Raw genomic sequence first — 18,298 nt, forward strand, 5'->3', positions numbered from 1 at the left:
AAATATTTCACTCTGTGTTATGAGAATTTAGCAAATGAATATGGAACCAAATATAAACACTTTATACCATATGTACAGTTACTTTCATAAGGCATTATCATGTAATTTTTATTGAAAAAGAGTCAATATAGTAAAGTCTTATTTTAAGATATATTTTCTTTCTCAATCCGAGGTGTTTAGTTTATGAAAATATTGTTTTGCTCTATATTCTTTTTTTGTGTATATGCCAACATATACCTTGTGCTAGAAATATTTAATGGGAATTACAATTCTTCATATTTGTATTTTCTATATAAAGGCAGATACAACATTGAGGCAGTGTTTCTGATGGAGAGCAGAATTTGTAAAGAGCTTGTGTGTGCTTCCGTGCTTCCGAAATCATATGAAATCCACTTTGAGAAGAAACTTATTTGGTTAAAAAAACAAACAAACCAACAACAACAAAAAAAAACTGCACCAATGCACAGCCAGAGGCTGACAATTAAAACTAATACATAACCACATGAACATCGTATTTATATAGTTAACATTTGTAAGGATGATCAGTGCTAACATATAGTATTATACATTTGGCACTAATGTTTGCCATTGGTCCAGCAATTGGCAAAATTTGTCTCTATGTATAAATTTATTTTTGAACATTAGGTCTGGCTAGACGTTATCTTCACTATTTATAAAAAATATTCAGACAGTAAGCTCACGTTGAATAACTAGGTCTACTGTGTTCTGGAAACTCTTCAGTAGTAATACAGCTTTTTCGTGTTCCATATGTACAAAACTATGTCCATTTGCCTGTAAATATGCAAATAAAACAGGGCAATCAATGCAAAGACATTTGTTTATCACTTTATCACAGTTTCCAATCATAAGAGTCAAGTGAGTTTTGAGCAACCAAAAGTTAGCAGTTTAAAAATTCACAATAGAATTGCAAGTGTGGAAACAACTAATTAATTTCACCCAGCTTCAACTTTATTAACTCAACAAATGTTTTTCAAGTACCTAGCATGTTCTACCTAAGACCGTCCTAGTGTAGTCTTAGCCACTGTGCTAACTGCAGAAACGCACTGGTGAAGAACATACGTTCTTGAAATACGGCACTAGCTCGGTGTTGTTGTTCTGATTTATTTTGTTTCTGCAGGAACTTAGTTGAGACGGTTCTGAAGTGTCCACGGGACCACTGCCTACTTGATACAAGCCCGTCTGCATGGTCAAATATTTCAGTCATGCAAAGCATGACAAATCTTATTTTGACTCATTTGAAAGTTCTTACCTTGTACATTTTTATATTAAAGCAGTCATTTTTATTCCCCCCATTGTTAAATACAAGTATATCCATTAACTACAACAGTGGCTCTCAATCCCATCCCAGGGATAAGGCACACTGACATTAGTGACAGTGGACATGCCCACCATTCTTCTAGTCAAGAATCCTCAAGCTATGCAATCAAAATTCATTTTAAGCACAATTAGCTTAAGGTTACATTTTCAGGATTCAAACGGGCTATTGTTCGATATTTATTTCACAAAATGAATGTGCTTCTTTGTAGTGAGTGCTCATGGGTCTTTGGTTTTTCTCTACATTAAATTGCAGATTTTCTTGATTGAGTGAATTTTATTATTAATAGAGAGAGAAGTGGATCCCATAAAGCTTTGCTGTCATGAAGGCCAAAATAAAAGACAACCTTACTGAAACGTGGAAACGGTGTGAGTGACAGCTATGTAACTGTTCTCCTGTGGTCTGAGACTCAGTTGATTTGGAAGAGCCAGCCCAATTGGCTGCTTGGCAAAGTACAAGTAATAGAGCCAGTTAATTGGCTGATTTTTTTTCAATTTTCAGTTGACTGAGACTAATTTGGGGCACCCATTGCATTTGTGATTCTACCTTTTTATGCTTCCTTAAAATATGATTAATTTAATTTCAAATAACCACTCATTTAAGGTATTTCACACGTTTGGGTTTTTTGAATTTAAAACAGCAATACTGTATAATCTTTATAACTTAGGTGAAAGTTGTCTGCTTAATTTATCACTAGTTCATTAAAATTGGTTGGTTAATGACATGATAAAGAAGGCCCTAAAATATTGATTTTTTTTTAAAAAAAACCATCGTACATCTTTGAATAAGGAAAATACTGGGAAACAAAAATGTAAACTCATGGAAAAATATGTACAAATTTATTTTAAATTAAAGAATCTTTCTCTCTTTATATATATTATTTAATAACATTTACTTAATGCTATCAGAGTTGGTACTGGCTGTTTCTGTGGCAGGTAATAGTAGCTGTGTGTGTTCACAGCCCAAATTTCTTGCCTTAATTTATGGTACAAAACAGACAACTCGGTTTCATTTGATGTTATTTGATCAGGTGGTGAAGTGGAATAGAGAATAGCATATGGTACACTCCGCTTTTTACTCTCCTGATTCTGACATCAGGAAAGTAGCAAACTTGGGCGAAATATAGTACGTTTATCCCACTATACTTTTGAAGGTCATACTAACTACTTTAATGTCTTTAATTTGGCCACAATTTAAATACCTTAATTTAAAATTTAACTAATAATGGAATTCTTGAATGTCAAATCTTAAAAATAACTAGATTTGTGAGTGCTCAGATTTCTCTACCTGCAGACTAAAAAACTAGAATTGCAATGACCTCAAAATTCACTGAGAACTTTCAGGGACTTGTTCAAAATTTAAATATTTCATTGTCTGGGGAGAAGGAATGCTCTAGTATTTGGAGCCCATGCATGGTATATTGTCCATTATCACATCTGATCATGGTTTTAGAAACTATTGTCACAAAATAATAGGGCATAAGTGGTACAAAACTCAGGTAGCCAACTGGTCATAGTTGTTAATTCTGAATGATACTTTTATTAAAAGATCTTTGAAGTAGGATGGTCCACCTCCACCATCTTGATTTTTTCCTCCAGTAAAAAATGTCTGCCATATGTGGACTGTACCCCAGGTGTTGTGCCAGGCACTGGGGATAGAAAGGAAGGGAGATGGAACATGAGGCTCCCATCAGAGGTGACCCCCCAGAAGGGGAAATAGCCATGGACATAATTAAAAATAATGTAGAAAAGACCTTGCATGTAGTAAGCACTCAGCAAATGTATGCTGAATTGAATTAGCATCAGAAGAGATAAAGAATTAGGGTCGTTCAGAAGAAGGAAGAGAAGAGGGACAATTTCTAAGAAAGCTGTTTCTCTGAGGAACTTAAGAAGAGTTTCTTGGTACTCACACCTGGCAAGTGTGATTAGTAAGAGATCATAAGTCCTTGTCTAGATTCAAGCCTGGAGTCTCCTCTAGCCATGGACAGAATGGTTGGCCATTTCAAGTGAATTCTGCATCAGTCCATGCAGGGAGAAGAGTTGATTCATGTATGTAATCATTTTTACGAAAATTAAAAAAATAAAAATATCTATGAATTTAGATGACTTTAGCATAAGAAGCAACCATAAAAATAAGCTAATGTGTAGGTAGGGTTAACTCATAGATCTTTTCTTCCAAAGGAAGAGAGAGAGCCCAATATGTAAAACATTTAAACAGACCTTTCTGGATAGAGAAACTGAGAGCATGAGAGAGCCAGGGAGAGAGGTGAGAGTTGGAGTGGGGATTATGCCCTTAGATCAGTTTGCTTGCCAATACTTCCAACCCCATGGTTTTTATTATTATTTCTCTCAATACATCACTGAAATAATAAGACTGCTATTGCTTTCAGTGATTCGAACTGACATTTAACTAATTATGATAAAATAATGAACTTTTTTCTCATTAAAATTATTACTATAGTGCCTCCTAACATAATTCTGTTCTTTTACAGTGGTTGCAAAGCCGTAATTTAGATTCCTATCAGGTTTAATTGAACTTATTTAAAAAATAATAGTGGAAATAATATTTAGTCCTAAATTGGAATCTACAGAAATGCTGAATTTCTTGTTCTCACAGTTTTAACTGTAGCTTAATTGAGTTTTTGGAGCCATTTGTGAGCCTTCTCTCTCAAAAGTAGAATATCTGCTAGGGCAGTGCCAGGAGTCTTGAGAGGAAATAGATTAAAAAGGAGAAAGCTTTTAGGGTAGAATCTATAAATTTGGCAACTGATCAAACAAAAGAATACGAAACAAACAGGAATCTAACCGTGATGCCCTTAACAGAAAATGGACACCCTGGTGGAACAGCAAAGCTTAGCTGGGAAGACAATGGAGTTTGTGGTGCGGGGGGATGCATGCAAAGGAAATGTTGATCATTATTTAGTAAGAAGAGATTAGAATTCAGGAGGAGGTCAGAGTGGCAGCATTAGCCACAGAGCTAAGGTTGTATTGCAGCCTGGTATTACCCACATGAAAGGCTGAGAGATTGATCAAAAACTAAGTTTTAAGAGAGCTTGTGAGTGAAGGGAAATCTGACTAGGGGAGCAGGATATGGCTGCAGGCAGCTTTGGACACGTAGAGCAGAACTGGAAGCTAATGTTTGCTGTCTGTCGACCTGGGCATCCAGGAAAGTCTGTCTGTAATGGGGGAGGGAAAGGTGGGTGACACAGGTCCTAAAGGACGGGGATTCTTAGGGGGACCAATGCACTGAGGGGAGAAATTCACAGGAGGAGAGCAGGGAAGAGTCATCCTGAATGGGAGTATGGCAGAGTGCTCATAAGATAGCGGGAAATCCTAGAGAATCAAGTACTTTCTAGTGGCCCCGATGACGCCTAGCTTTGTGTAGCACAGAGGACAGAACAGGGAAAAGGCACAGCCCGGCTACCTCTGGCCTTGAATCCGGGTTCGCTGCCAATGAACCAGGCTTCAAGACGCTCAGAACCACAGTTCAGTTTCTGAGTCAAGGCTAGGGAGGCCCTTTGTATAACTTAGCTTTTAATGTAAAATTAAAGCCTCAGCTTTCAGTTTTCATGCTTTATAAGTACAAATGACAATTGGAAACACAAGCAGAGAGCTGATTTCCCAGAAGAAATAAGCGGACTGATAAATTAGATCACTTTGTCAAATAAACATTAGGACTCTATCTGTAATTCTAGTCCCCCTAAACGTTTTGGATCTAAACCAGAGCTTTGGTGAACCTCAAGAGGCTGGCTTAAAAGACCACAGCTAGCGACTGCCTGGAATGGCTTCAAAATAACAGGAGGAGTTTGGAAGATCAGAGAGTGTGTCATTTTGGAAAGTTATTAAATATCAAATGAATTAATATATGTCAAATGCACAGGACACCCTATACCTGCTCAATCAATAAATGTTAGCTTCTACTCTTAATGTCACTTCACTATTACTTTCCTGAAATTAAGAAATATAATTTTCATTAAACCTTGAGAACAAAAGGACAAAATGCCAGAGGAAAGAACTTTTGTTTCGTGTTTAGTTAAGCCTAACTTTTTAAAAAGATGAAAATGTAAAGATCAGAGAGGTAAGGCGAAATAGCCAAGCTCACACAGCTAATGGCTAGGTGGGAACTTATGTCGCAGTAATCAATGAACTTTCCTCTCGACGTAATTTGTTTCACTGAGTGTTGTGAGGTTGTAACAAATGTTTTAGGTTCGTTAAGTAAATGCACTTTTGAATGTTAATTCATTATTTCTTGATATGGAACATTATGTTAGGCCTGATGCCAAGGTGGGCAATAACAGAGGTTTGAATGGAAGAAGATAATCTTGGTTCCAGGGAACCTTTTTCCATTCAGAAAAAGTGAATTTATATTGTTTGTTGAAGTGAATATGGCCATCTGGCTTACATCTCCAGCAGTTCAGACAGGGAATCAAATAATTTTGTTACTGCATCTATGCAGGGCTTTTCCAATTAACATGGAGACCAGAAGAATCACAATATTTCAGCCAGTAAGGTTTTGTTGTTTCATGTGTGTGAATAGAAGAGCTGAGGAAATAAAGGCTGGTACTAGGCAATATTAACTGCAGAGTATATATTCAATGATGCTTTAGAAAAAAAGGATATATTTTACATTTATTCATTTTATATTATTATTTTTTAAAAAAATTCTCACCCGATGCTATTTTTCCATTTATTTATAGAGAGAGTGGAAGAGAGAAAAAGACAGAGAGAAATATCGATGTGAGAGAAACACATGGATTGGTTGCCTCCTACACAAGCCCCAACCAGGCCCGGGCGGAGGAGGAGCCTGCAGCTGAGGTACATGCCCTTGACTGGAATTAAACCCGGGATCCTTCAGTCCACAGGCTGCTATTCTATCCACTGAGCCGAACTGCCTAGGGCCATTTGATATTTTGAATATATGTATTTTATTAACGCAAAAGATGAGTTGAGGAATACATGCTAAATTAATAAAATTTTTAAATATATTGCAACATTTAACTACATATATGTTTTATGTAAACACAGCCTACCATAGATTATAATAGAATGTGTGCAATTTTGAGGAAATTGCAAGTAATGAACAATGAGAAATAAATGAATGACTTATTAAGTCAAGATGAAGTTAATAAGAAAACCATCCGGGAAAGAAAATATATTCTGAGAATATTATCCTTTGAGAACATGTAATTAATGGGTTTCTGGCTTTAGCTGGTTTGAAAATGTAAATAAATATTTTACTATGATCTTTGTTATTTATAGAAGATGTCTTTCCTTATTTTAATTCCACTTGTCATCTGTGCCACACATGCCTTTTTAATCACTCTTTTCCATGATTTAGACATGAAAAGATTGAGGGTTAATGAAAATAATATTTATTATTCCAAAAAAAATTGGAGCTTTGCAATTACAGCTCCAGTTTACTGTAAAACACACTTGTTTCGGGATTTCATCCTCCTGGTCCTTCCTGGATTTATCTTTGATTTCCTTCTGGTAAATGTTTTGTTAAGTGAATGAATTATGGAGTTTTATTTATACTGCAGATATTCTCCAGAGTCCAGATGACGCTGTAACTCTCCTAGGAATTCTGCTGTATCCTTATTATTCAAAGTTCTAAACTTAAAAATGAGTCTCTGAGAAATCTTGGCTACAGCGTTTGTGAGGTTATCCAATAAAAACAGCATGACTCTTTTTAGAATCCAAAAAAGATACACAGACTAGATTAGACACATGGACATGTGATTTTTTGTTTGATTTAAACTCACACTCAAGGGACAAACATTTAAAGGGCCAGTGCACATGTATTTTGTACGTTAGCTATACATTCATACATTAATAATTTGCACTTCAAATGCCTAAAGCTCTTGAGATGAGGAACAACTGAAAATACAGAGCTATAAGGGCAAGCTTTCATGTTGTCAAATCCTGACAGCCAGACATTATCAGAAACAGTGGGAATCTTAGATAATTATGTTTCACATTAACTACCTGGAATTAATTCCCACTTCAGAATTTTAATCTGTTAGAATATTCTCCTTAAGTATTAGGATATATTTAGGGCTGAGAGTACTGCATAATCAATACAACAATGATTCTATGCCAAGTCATTACATTTTTTTACTTTCTATAAAACATCTGAACTACAGGCCTTAAAGACTTAGAGCATTCACATGAAAAATTTATATTGCACTTTTTATAGTGCACTTTTTAAAAATGAGAAAGTTTAAAGTCTTTAGTGGCTTTTACTGTAGCATTAAAAAAATCTTCATAGAAACCTCAGAGGGAAGGTAGGGGAGGGTGGGGGTAAGGAGGAGAGATCAACCAAAGGACTTATATGCAAGCATATAGGCCTAACCAATGGACACAGACAACAGGGGGGTGAGGGCATGAGTGGGGGGAATGGGGGGTAACGTGGGGATAAGGACACATATGTAATAACTTAATAAAAAAATTAAAAAATCTTCATAAAATAAGACACAGATATAAATTTTTCTTCTGTCTTAAGTGCACACATGTACTGTGGCTTGAATGTTTCATGAATTCAGGCTAAAAAAAGACACGTTAGAATAGACTCAACTGAAGATTTTTCGAATTATTTGTGTAGTAATGTAGATATAGAACTGTTAATAAGTAAAGATATTTACTTGGTTATCCGTCCTGATTTTAGAATGTCTGCTTTCTTCTTATCAAACATGTTGACTGAACATCTCTAAGAAATGAATTCCCTCCCTTGGTTTGCAAAGCAGTTCCCTGACGAGCTACACTTTATTCCTTTGACTTCTGCCAAGAAAAGAATAACTGTAAAAATCAGCGTCTCATTTTCAGAGGGCTCTTTGTAGCCAGATTGCTGTCTGTTTCGGTGAAAAGCTAGGTTTTAAAAGAAGTCAGAGTAGGAGTCCATTTCATTAAATGTTTGATTGTCAGCTCTTTCCTGCCTCTCTTCCTCCTTCGTTTTCTGCTCTGTGTAATTTTGGGCTTGTCTACTTTCTGGACTAGGCTGTGTCGAGGCAGGGACTTTGTTACAGTCCCCATTACATTGTTCACATTGCTCGGCACAATACTTTGTACATAGTGGGAATCTAATGTATGTTTTCCAAATAAATAAATAAAGAGAAAATATGGTGACTATGATGCCATCAGTAAAATTTGCTACAGTAGCATCAGGCATTTGTAATTGAAGAAGCTCACATAAGTTATTTAACCTCTGCCAACAATATATATCTTGCAGGTTTGTTGCATGATATAAATGAGATCATATAGGTGTTTAATTAATATTATTTAATTTCAGCCAAATGATGGAAGTCAGAGCCTGCCTAACGAACTTAACTTGTTTTTATTGGTGTTCATGTTTTACTTAATACCATGTAATTGTTTTGATTTGCAAAAAGTACCATATTTCTTATTTTTTTTTAAAAGTAATCTCTGCTAAACTTTATAGATCAGAATAAAATGAAATAATAAAGATATGCAGTGAAACTCTCGGATATAAAACTGGATACATTATTTAAAGTTATTTTTGGTTGTCTTCTAATGGAATTGTATTTCTAAAAAATCCTGTTCCTCAAATGTATCATATCATTATAGGCAATAATTTCTCTGGACACTACGAGTCAAGTGATCACTGCATACCCCCCAACCCCACACGCCAGGGTCCCCTTACCCACCTGCCTCCCAACCTTTCCGTTATTTTTAACTTTTAACCAGCAAATAAGATCAAATATAGAAAAGTGTTAACTTATTTGGCCTTGTTGGGGAATGCTTTAGTGACATTTCCAAATATCTTAAGTTTATTCTTTAAGGGTCTCACACTTCACTTTAACCATAACAAAATTTTCTCACTCTTTACTTTTTATAGCTTTTGGGAGGAGAACTTCTATTTATTTATTTATTAAAATATATTTTTATTAAAAAATATATTTTTCTTGATTTCAGAGAGGAAGGGAGAGGGAGTGAGAGACAGAAACATCAGTGATGAGAATCATTGATTGGCTGCCTCCTGCATGCCCCCCGCTAGGGATAGATACCGCAACCTGGGCACATGCCCTGACTGAGAATTGGACCATGACCTCCTAGTTCATAGATCGACCCTCAACCACTGAGCCACGACGGCTGGGCCTAATAACATTTTTTATGACCCATGTGCTTTCACTTGTTCTTTCTCCCTCTTCTATAATTCAACTGTACAGAAAGTGAGACTATGAGGGGTCAACTCTCCTAGCACAGTGCTCTTTCCTTTTGCCATGCTGTCTTAAAGCAACATGACTTACTAATCACAGAAAGTCATTGGAATGTGCTCATTATTTATAGTGTCTATTCTGGGAAGATGAATCGTAAAATGACAGAAAAATCATGTAAATATGTTTTATTAACCCAAAATGTTTTAACTAACACTATCCCTTAAGGCACACATTTTCATGTAATTCAAATAGCTTTCTCATAATATCAGAGCAGAATAAGAAGAAAGTAATGGGTAAAAAGAGTTACATAAAAAGAGATGACTCCTATTTAATAAGTAATGAGTTTAGGGGAGGTTTGGGAAAGGTCTATCTATTTTGCTATTTCATATCTCTTCTGTTATTTGCTATAGGGTTAGATGAAACTCACTTAGGGGGCTCATTCATTGCTTTTTGTTTTTTCTCCCTCTTTTACCTTAATTTTCCAGGTTGTACATTGTCATTAAGGCTTGTAAATAAATTTGTTCCAGTGATAACATGTTCTACGATTTTGTAAATGACAGATAACTCACTGATACAAACCCATTCTTTTCCAGTGTTCTTTAAACTAAGAGCCAATCCTATCTAATAAAAGAGTAATATGCAAATTGACCATCACTCCAACACACAAGATGACCACCCCCATGTGGTCAAAGATGGCTGGCACGGGAGGGCAGTTGGGAGGGACCAGGCCTGCAGGGGAGGGCAGTTGGGGGTGACTGGGCCAGCAGGAGAGGGCAGTTGGGGGCAACCAGGCCTGCAGGGGAGGGCAGTTAGGGGCAATCGGGCCAGCAGGGGAGCAGTTAGGCGTCGATCAGGGTGGCAGGGGAGTGGTTAGGGGGTGATCAGGCTGGCAGGCAGAAGCGGTTAGAGGCAATCCGGCAGGTAGGCAGGCAAGTGGTGGGGAACCAGCAGTCCTGGATTGTGAGAGGGATGTCCAACTGCCCGGGCATCCCTCGAGGGGTCCCAGTTTGGAGAGGGTGCAGGCTGGGCTGAGGGACAAGTCCCCCCCACCCCAGTGCATAAATTTCGTGCATCGGGCCTCTAGTCTATATAATAAAAGCCCAGCGACCGTTACTGCTGACTGACCAAAACAACCAGTCACTATGATGTGCACTGACCACCTGGAGGCAGATGCTCAATGCAGGAGCTGCGCCCTGGTGGTTAGTGCGCTCCCACAGTGGGAGTGCCACTCAGCCAGAAGCTGGGCTCACAGCTGGTGAGCACAGTGGCGGTGGCAGGACCCTCTTCCACCTCCACAGCAGCGCTAAAGCCAAGCAGTAAAGCGCGAGCAGGCAGGAGGTAAGGAGCGAGCAGGCAGGTGGTTAGAAGCAAGGGGTCCCAGATTGCAAGAGGGTGCAGGCCGGGCTGAGGGCCCTACCACCCGCACGAATTTCATGCATTAGGCCTCTGGTAGTATTATAAATAGAAAAAATATAACTTTCCCTCTTAGCAGCTGATTTTGACATTTATTTCAGTTTAGAATTAATCATTCTTACTTCTTTGAGAAAGTATAATTGGCCACTTGTGCTTTTCAACTGGTATGACTGAAACTCTAACTATAGTACTTTATTTGAATTAAGGTCTATGTGCATATTTCTTTTACTGAATAGAACTTAAATTTATTGTACTAGATGCAAATGAGTTCTATAGCAAAAATAAAAATCTTACATCCTGAATTGTCATTTGTGAAGAGAGGAGACATCCTGATGCAGCTCTTCTGCAGTATTTTTGGCTTTTAACTGATTTGGCTAATAATTCCTTCCTACTTCTTGCATTAGGACTGCATTCCTCTGAGCACTTTGCTGTGGCTGTATACTGCTTAGGGACTAGAAATACTTAACTCCCATGTCCACACATATAACTCTTCTAGAATTTTATAGCCAGAAATGTGGATTCTAACCTGGCAGCCTGACACTAACTTAATTCTCATTTCCCTTCTGCAGTATATCTCAGTATCTCTCTCTCTATCTATCGCTATCTCTGACTTTATCTCTATCTCTGTCTTTATCTCTATAGATAAATATAACATATTTATATCCATTTGTATATATTCCTTTTTTTGAATTTGAAGAGAAAATTATTTCTTTTGCTACTTGTCATGGATGAAGGCAACTCCCCAACTTGTCTCAAGCTATTGAAAGCTACTTGAGGGGACGTGCAGGAATCAGCTGATCAGTGATTCTCTCATCATTGATGTTTCCATTTGTCTCTCCCTCCTCCCTCTTCTCTCTGAAATCAATACAAATATATTTTAAAAAATTAAAAATAAAAGACAGCTACTCTACTCAGTCTGGCATTCTAATTGGTCAGCGATCTGAGGTTCACCAGCCACATTTTTTTTAGCCTTTAAGATTCAAAATTATTTCTCTGAGATTCAGTAGAGAAGAAAACTAGCCATTTCCTCTGCTAGACAAACAGCACCACTCACTGAGTGTTATGGAGTTATGTTGTTAGTTTATTCATGGCCATTTTTCATGGAAAGTGATAAAATTATTAAACAGTTAAATTTTTGAGCTGGAGGGACCTCAGCTATGTTAGTCATAGTTCACTTTGCACATAATTAACGGGAGTCCCATGGACATGATATAAAATGCTGAAGACCAATGGTCTAGTTAGGAGACCCAAAAGTATAGCACTTTCAGGATAAAGCAGTAAAGAAAAATGTTAGAATATTTTATGTGTCTTTTTGCTTTCCATGTTTCAGCTCAAAAGACCAACTGCTGGTTTGCTCTTCTGCCTGCATGGAATAAACTCAGTATTTCTGCTGTGAGACTGCCACAGGTTGGAGCAGCCCTTAGTCTTTCCAGAGAATTATCACTTTCAAAAACTTGATTTTTCATGATTTTGATAGTTAAACATATTTCTGAGAATAAAATGTCCAGGCCATTACACACACACACACACACACACACACACACACACACACACACTGGGTTATATAGGGGTTTTACTTTTGTAGGGCCTTCTGAGAGAGTTCAGTAACTAGAAGACAGAAGATTCCTCAGAGCTGAGTGGGGCCTTTGCATTTTTGTAACTTTGTTTGCAAAAGCCAGTAAGACTAGAAGGTTCCTTTCTCACATGACCTGCCTTTACAGTGTCCCTAAGTCTTTAGTAAATTATGTTGAATTATTCCAAATGGTCAAATATCTGCAATGTCAAATAATTCCATGTAGTTACATAGCAGAAAATTTCTGGGGTCATAAGTAAAAAAACCAAATCTTAAATAGATGATACTTAAGAGCCTTTCCATGTGATGTAGGAAATGATTAAGCACTGTGTATATGGGGAGAAGGGCAAATAAGCAAAATGGATGAGGTTATACCAAGCGTTTACTTAAGTGTTTACTGGACTGACCCTTTTCTGATATGCAGAGCTTTAAGTTAGAGCATCTTTTTCCACCACACAATACATTTTAAAAAGTCACCTTATATACAGCCACGCTCTACTCTCCCTACTCATACAGTTGAGCAGGAAGAGTAGAGAGATATAACCATGTGTTTCACAGATTCAAATAGTAACAAGTTTACTGTTGAGAAATTAAATATGGACCATCTAAAGATCTTCCTCTTCTAAAGTCACATACATATCCTATTTGGGTACTTCATTTCTCTTGATAACTATGCATAGGTTATGTATCAATTTTTATACATTACCGAACAAAATCATTCATGGAACAAAAGTGTGCAGAACAGTTACCATGTGCTGGGTACTGGGATATAGGATTCTATCAGACTGAATTGGTTTCTGACCTATCTCTCAACCCAAAACAATAAAGGAAAATAAGGAATCTAAGGAGTTATTTAATTCAATGACTTGCATCATTTAATTCAAGTCAGTAAACTGAATAACAGGGTGACATATTTGTTTCAATGTTGGCATTTTAATGCATTGCCTTTTGTCTGTCTTACCTGAAGGATCTTATCGCCTGGCTGCAGCAGGTTGGATGCTGGCCCATCAGGCTGAACCCTAGTAACAAAGATACCCTATAAGTCAGAAGTAACAGAGGTTAGGATTCTATGATCAAGAACTAGGTCTACTCAAAAAACTCATTCATATAAGATACAGTGAAAAAAGATTAAAAACCGTTTATACATGTAAACTTCAAAGATTATTATAGTATTTTAAATAAGACACCACTCTCCAAGTCAACTTTAGGAAAACAACATCTTTACTTGCATAAAAAAAGTTCATTTTGTTTTTAAAGTGTACTTATGATTTATAAATTAATTTCATTGCACATTCTTAATTTCTTTCTTAAATCATTTGAAATATGGTACTAACTGTTTTTTGTACAGCTTCTGAAATTGTCTTGAGTTATTCTGCACTGAAAATGTCTCCCATTTGATATATTGTAAATTCAATTTGCACTTTAAAAACCTTACTACAATTACATATAAGTACTGGTTTATCTTAATGAATGTTACTTTGTATGTTATTGAGATTAGTAAATATGAAATGCATATGAACAAATTAAACATAAGAAAACTTCAACATGCATATAAAATATAAAGTGTATTTTACATAGTTACAAAACTTCTATATTGATTAATTTAGTTTATAAAAGAGTCAAATTAAAATTAAAAAATCTTTATTGCTGAAAGTTTTACATATGTCTCCCCCTTTTCACCATTTACCCCTTCTAGCCTGCCCCTGTTCACCACACTATTGCTTGTGTTCATAGGTTATCAAATTAAATTTTTTGATCATATATATATATAAAACAAAAACATTCACATGCTAGGCCTTGACTGATTGTTAGTGTTATAGAGATATACAGAATATAGTCTTCAATGAGCTCACAATATAATGGAGGAAAAGTCAAGAAAACCACCAATTACAAAAGAGTACAAGTGTTATGAGAGAAGTATAATAAATTATCAAAGACGTTGCACATAGCTTATCCTTAGTGTTTTGGGGCTTCTGAAAGGAGGAAATACCTGGCAGCTGAATCATGGAGGACAAATAAAATGCATCCACAAGGATAAGGGGAGGAAGGGTATTGCAGATTGCAGGGATACCACAAAGGATAAAGTGCCTGTTACATTCAAGAAACTGCAAGTAGTTCTATTATGACTGGCATGGTGGTGGAAGGATGCCAGGGCATGGGGTTGGGAGCCTGGGAGAGAATCAAGCTACAAAACACATTGGGGCCAGATGAAGATGGACCTTTAATAGACATGCTAATTAGTGTGGGGAGCTACTGAAGTATTTTAAGTATGATAGTGACAAGATCTGAAGAATGAACTGATGAATGGATAAACAAAAGGTGTACATCAAGCATGTCAAACTCGCGACCCACAACGAATATTTTTGTGGCCCAGCCAATATAATGGTATGTAAGAAACATTTTAATAGAAATGTCATAACTTAAATTTTACAATATCCTGTTATACATAATTATTAATAACAAACTACAATTTTTGCTAATGACTAATTACTATAATTGTGTTGCATTCATTTTCCTTACACACCTTACATGCAGGTGCACCATTTTTCTCCACTAATACTAGCAGCAAATATTTTAGCAGCCGATTGCCATGTCATTAGTCTTGGACTGACTTGTTTGGTAGAAATATTTTGCTTTCAGAGAACAAGAAAATAGGTTTACTTGCATTACACTTATTAATTTGTGCAGTTATTCAGTGTCTGGTAAGTTAATGTTCAAGAAAAATATTAATTTTTATTAAAATGTTCTATTATTTTATATTAACAATTACTCATTTATTTCAGCCCTTTGTATTCAGCATGTCTCTATCAAAATAAACCCACATTTCTATGAAAATTGAAGGTTTTCTTGTTTTGCGGCCCACATAAACTTCAACCTTATTTATTTGGCCCGTGTTAGCTTTTGAGTTTGACATACTTGCTATACACCTATTCAGTGGAATATTATTTGTCAGTAGAAAGGAAGGATGTTTTGGCAATATGGATGAACCTTGGGAACATTTGCTAAGTGAAAGAAGCTGGTCACCAAAGGCCATACATATATTATATGATTCCACTTATATGAAATGTCAAGAATAGGCAAATGCATAGAAAAGGAAAGCAGATTTGGGTTTTCCAAAGGCTGGGGAGCAGGGGCCTTGGGAGTGACAAGGTGTGCAGAGTTTTTATTGAGTAATAAAAAAGTTCTGAAATCAGATAGTGGTAATGGTTGTACAATTCTTTGAGTATGCTAAAAACCACTTAATTGTATACTTCAAAAGGATGAATTTTGTAGCATGTGAATTAGACCTCAATATAACTGTTATTGTTTTTTTTTTAATTCTTAAGAACTATTAATCAAATAGAAAACAATCTTTTAATATCCTTGCCTATTATTTAGAAAATCATCTCATTTGCTGATCTGTACACCTAATGACTCTCACTTAAACCCACTGCAGTTGAGTATGTGTGTATGTAAATGGTTTAACAAACAGACACTAATTAAAATGCTTCTACATGTGTCTTCATTTAGGATTTCAGATCTTTAGGAAACGTACTCATTTATGGATTTCGAATGATTTTTATCTTTCTGATTTTATTCTCTTTTCCTTCATATCTCTATATATAAAAGACTAAGTGACCATTGCACTGGAATGACCCGAATGACCAGTCGCTATGAGGTGCACTGACCACCAGGGGGCAGACACTCAAATTAGGTGCTGCCTCCAGCCCATAGGCCCCAATTGCAGATGGGGTCTGCCGGCCAACATCCGATCCCTCCCCATGGCCAGCAGGCCCCGATCACCAGATCAGGGCCAGGACCCCAGGCTGGGAAGAGGAACCAGGGGTGGGTGGTGGTGGATGTGGGTGGTGAGGGAAGGAGGAGGCAGGGAGGCGGGGAGGCAGGGAACCTGATCGGCCCTGATCACAGGCCAGGCCTAGGGACCCCACCCGTGCACGTATTTCATACACCGGGCCTCTAGTTTAAGATGAAACTACGGATTGGCTTCAAAATTCCTAGAAAACGACATAACTTTAAATCTATTAATTCAACTTCTAGAACTTATCTTAAGGAAATAATTGAACAAATATGCAACATACATTTATGATATGTTCATCATAGTAGTATTTGTAACAATAAAATTACAAACCGCACCTAAATGTCTAATAACAGGGGATTGATTAAATAAGTTATGATAAATCCATATCTACACTAATAAAAGAGAAAGATGCAAATTAACCATCACTCTGTCACTCCACTACACCCACCAGCCACGCCCACCAGCCAATCAGGAGCAAGTATGCAAATTAACCCAACTAAGATGGTGGCAGCCACAGAGCTGGAGCGGGTAGGAGACTTGGTTTGCCCCTGGCAATGGAGAAAGAGAAGCTTCCCGCCTGCCCTGGGCTCTGCTCAAGGCTATAAAGTTTCAATTATAGAAGATAAATAAATCCCTTAAAAAAAAGAGAGAGAAAAAGGAGAAGCTGGGAGCTTGGGTCACCAGGGGGCTGTGGGCAGCCTGAAAATGGTCCTCAGCTCCTCACCCTGGCTGGCCACACCCCCATGGGTTGAGGGTCCCTGCTAGGGGGCTTGGCCAATCAGAAAACAGCCTCAGCCCCTAACCCAGGCTGGCCAGGCACCCCAGTGGGACCCCCACCCTGATCTGGGACACCCTTTAGGGCAAACCAGCCAGCCCCCACCCGTGCACCAGGCCTCTATCCTATATAATAAAAGGGTAATAGGCAAATTGATCCTAAGAGCAGAACAACTGGGAATGACTGGTCACTATGACACACACTGACCACCAGGGGGCAGATGCTCAATGCAGGAGCTGCCCCCTGGTGGTCAGTGCACTCCCACAGGGGTAGCTCTGCTCAGCCTCAAGCCAGGCTGACGGCTGCCAGCGCAGTGGTGGTGGTGGGAGCCTCTCCCGCCTCCTCAGCAGCACTAAGGATGTCTGACTGTGGCTTAGGGCTGCTCCCCACTGGCAAGTGGACATCCCCCAAGGGCTCCCGGGCTGCCAGAGGGATGTCTGACTTCCAGCTCCCTAAGGGATCGGGCCTAAGCCAGCAGGTGGACATCCCCCAAGGGGGTCCCAGACTGCAAGAGGGCACAGGCCGGGCTGAGGGACCCCCCTGCCCCCCAAGTGCACAAATTTTGTGCACCAGGCCTCTATTAATATAATAATATGTGGTCATTAAAAATGAAGTCCTAGATGGCAAGAACAGAAATACACTAGTGCTCAGTGAAACAAGCAGTATAAATCACTATGTGGGGGATGAAACTACAGGGTGGGGCAGAAGAAGTTTACAGTTGTGAGTACACAAAAGTTTATCCTTTATTGTTTTCCATACAAACAACTGTAAACCTATCTTTGCCCCACCCTGTATGTTGTCTGAAATATGTTTACATGTATTTTTGTGTGGGAAAATATCTGCAAAGGTAGACTCTTAAACGTTAATAGTGGCTGTAGTGGGAGACATCTTTGGGGGTGGGGATTTTTTTCTGCCTGCCACATATTCTAAGAAGCAGATGAGAGCATAGCTCTGCAGTCAGACTGTCTATGTTCATCATTTATAAATGGGTGACCTTCGGCAAGTTAATTAACTTTTGTATACCCCCCATCAGTAAAATGGGTATAATAATGGTATGTCTCACTCATTAGATTAAGTGAGTGAATATACACAAAATACTTAGAACAGTGGATGGCACTTAAGGTAGGGTCAATAAATATTAATATAATATTGGGAGTCTGGAGTTTGAACTATAATCCAAGGTCTTTTATCCAGCGATGCCCACATTGAGGGTGCATGAGTCTCCTGCT

The 18,298-nt window shown here is 37.8% G+C and overlaps 1 protein-coding gene across 1 annotated transcript in view; it reads right to left on the reverse strand.

The window, feature by feature from the left end:
* Positions 1-491: 491 nt before the first annotated feature.
* The window catches only part of LRRC7 (leucine rich repeat containing 7), a 495,371-nt gene continuing 477,564 nt past the window's right edge, over positions 492-18,298 (reverse strand). The window contains exons 26-27 of the mRNA XM_059689215.1: positions 13,457-13,531; positions 492-792 (exon numbers count right to left, since the gene is read on the reverse strand). Of these exons, the coding sequence (XP_059545198.1) occupies positions 685-792; positions 13,457-13,531 (183 nt within the window). The 3' untranslated portion in view covers positions 492-684. The remainder of the gene's footprint in view (positions 793-13,456; positions 13,532-18,298) is intronic.

Source organism: Myotis daubentonii, chromosome 3, assembly GCF_963259705.1.
Source record: "Myotis daubentonii chromosome 3, mMyoDau2.1, whole genome shotgun sequence".
Lineage (NCBI taxonomy): Eukaryota > Metazoa > Chordata > Mammalia > Chiroptera > Vespertilionidae > Myotis > Myotis daubentonii.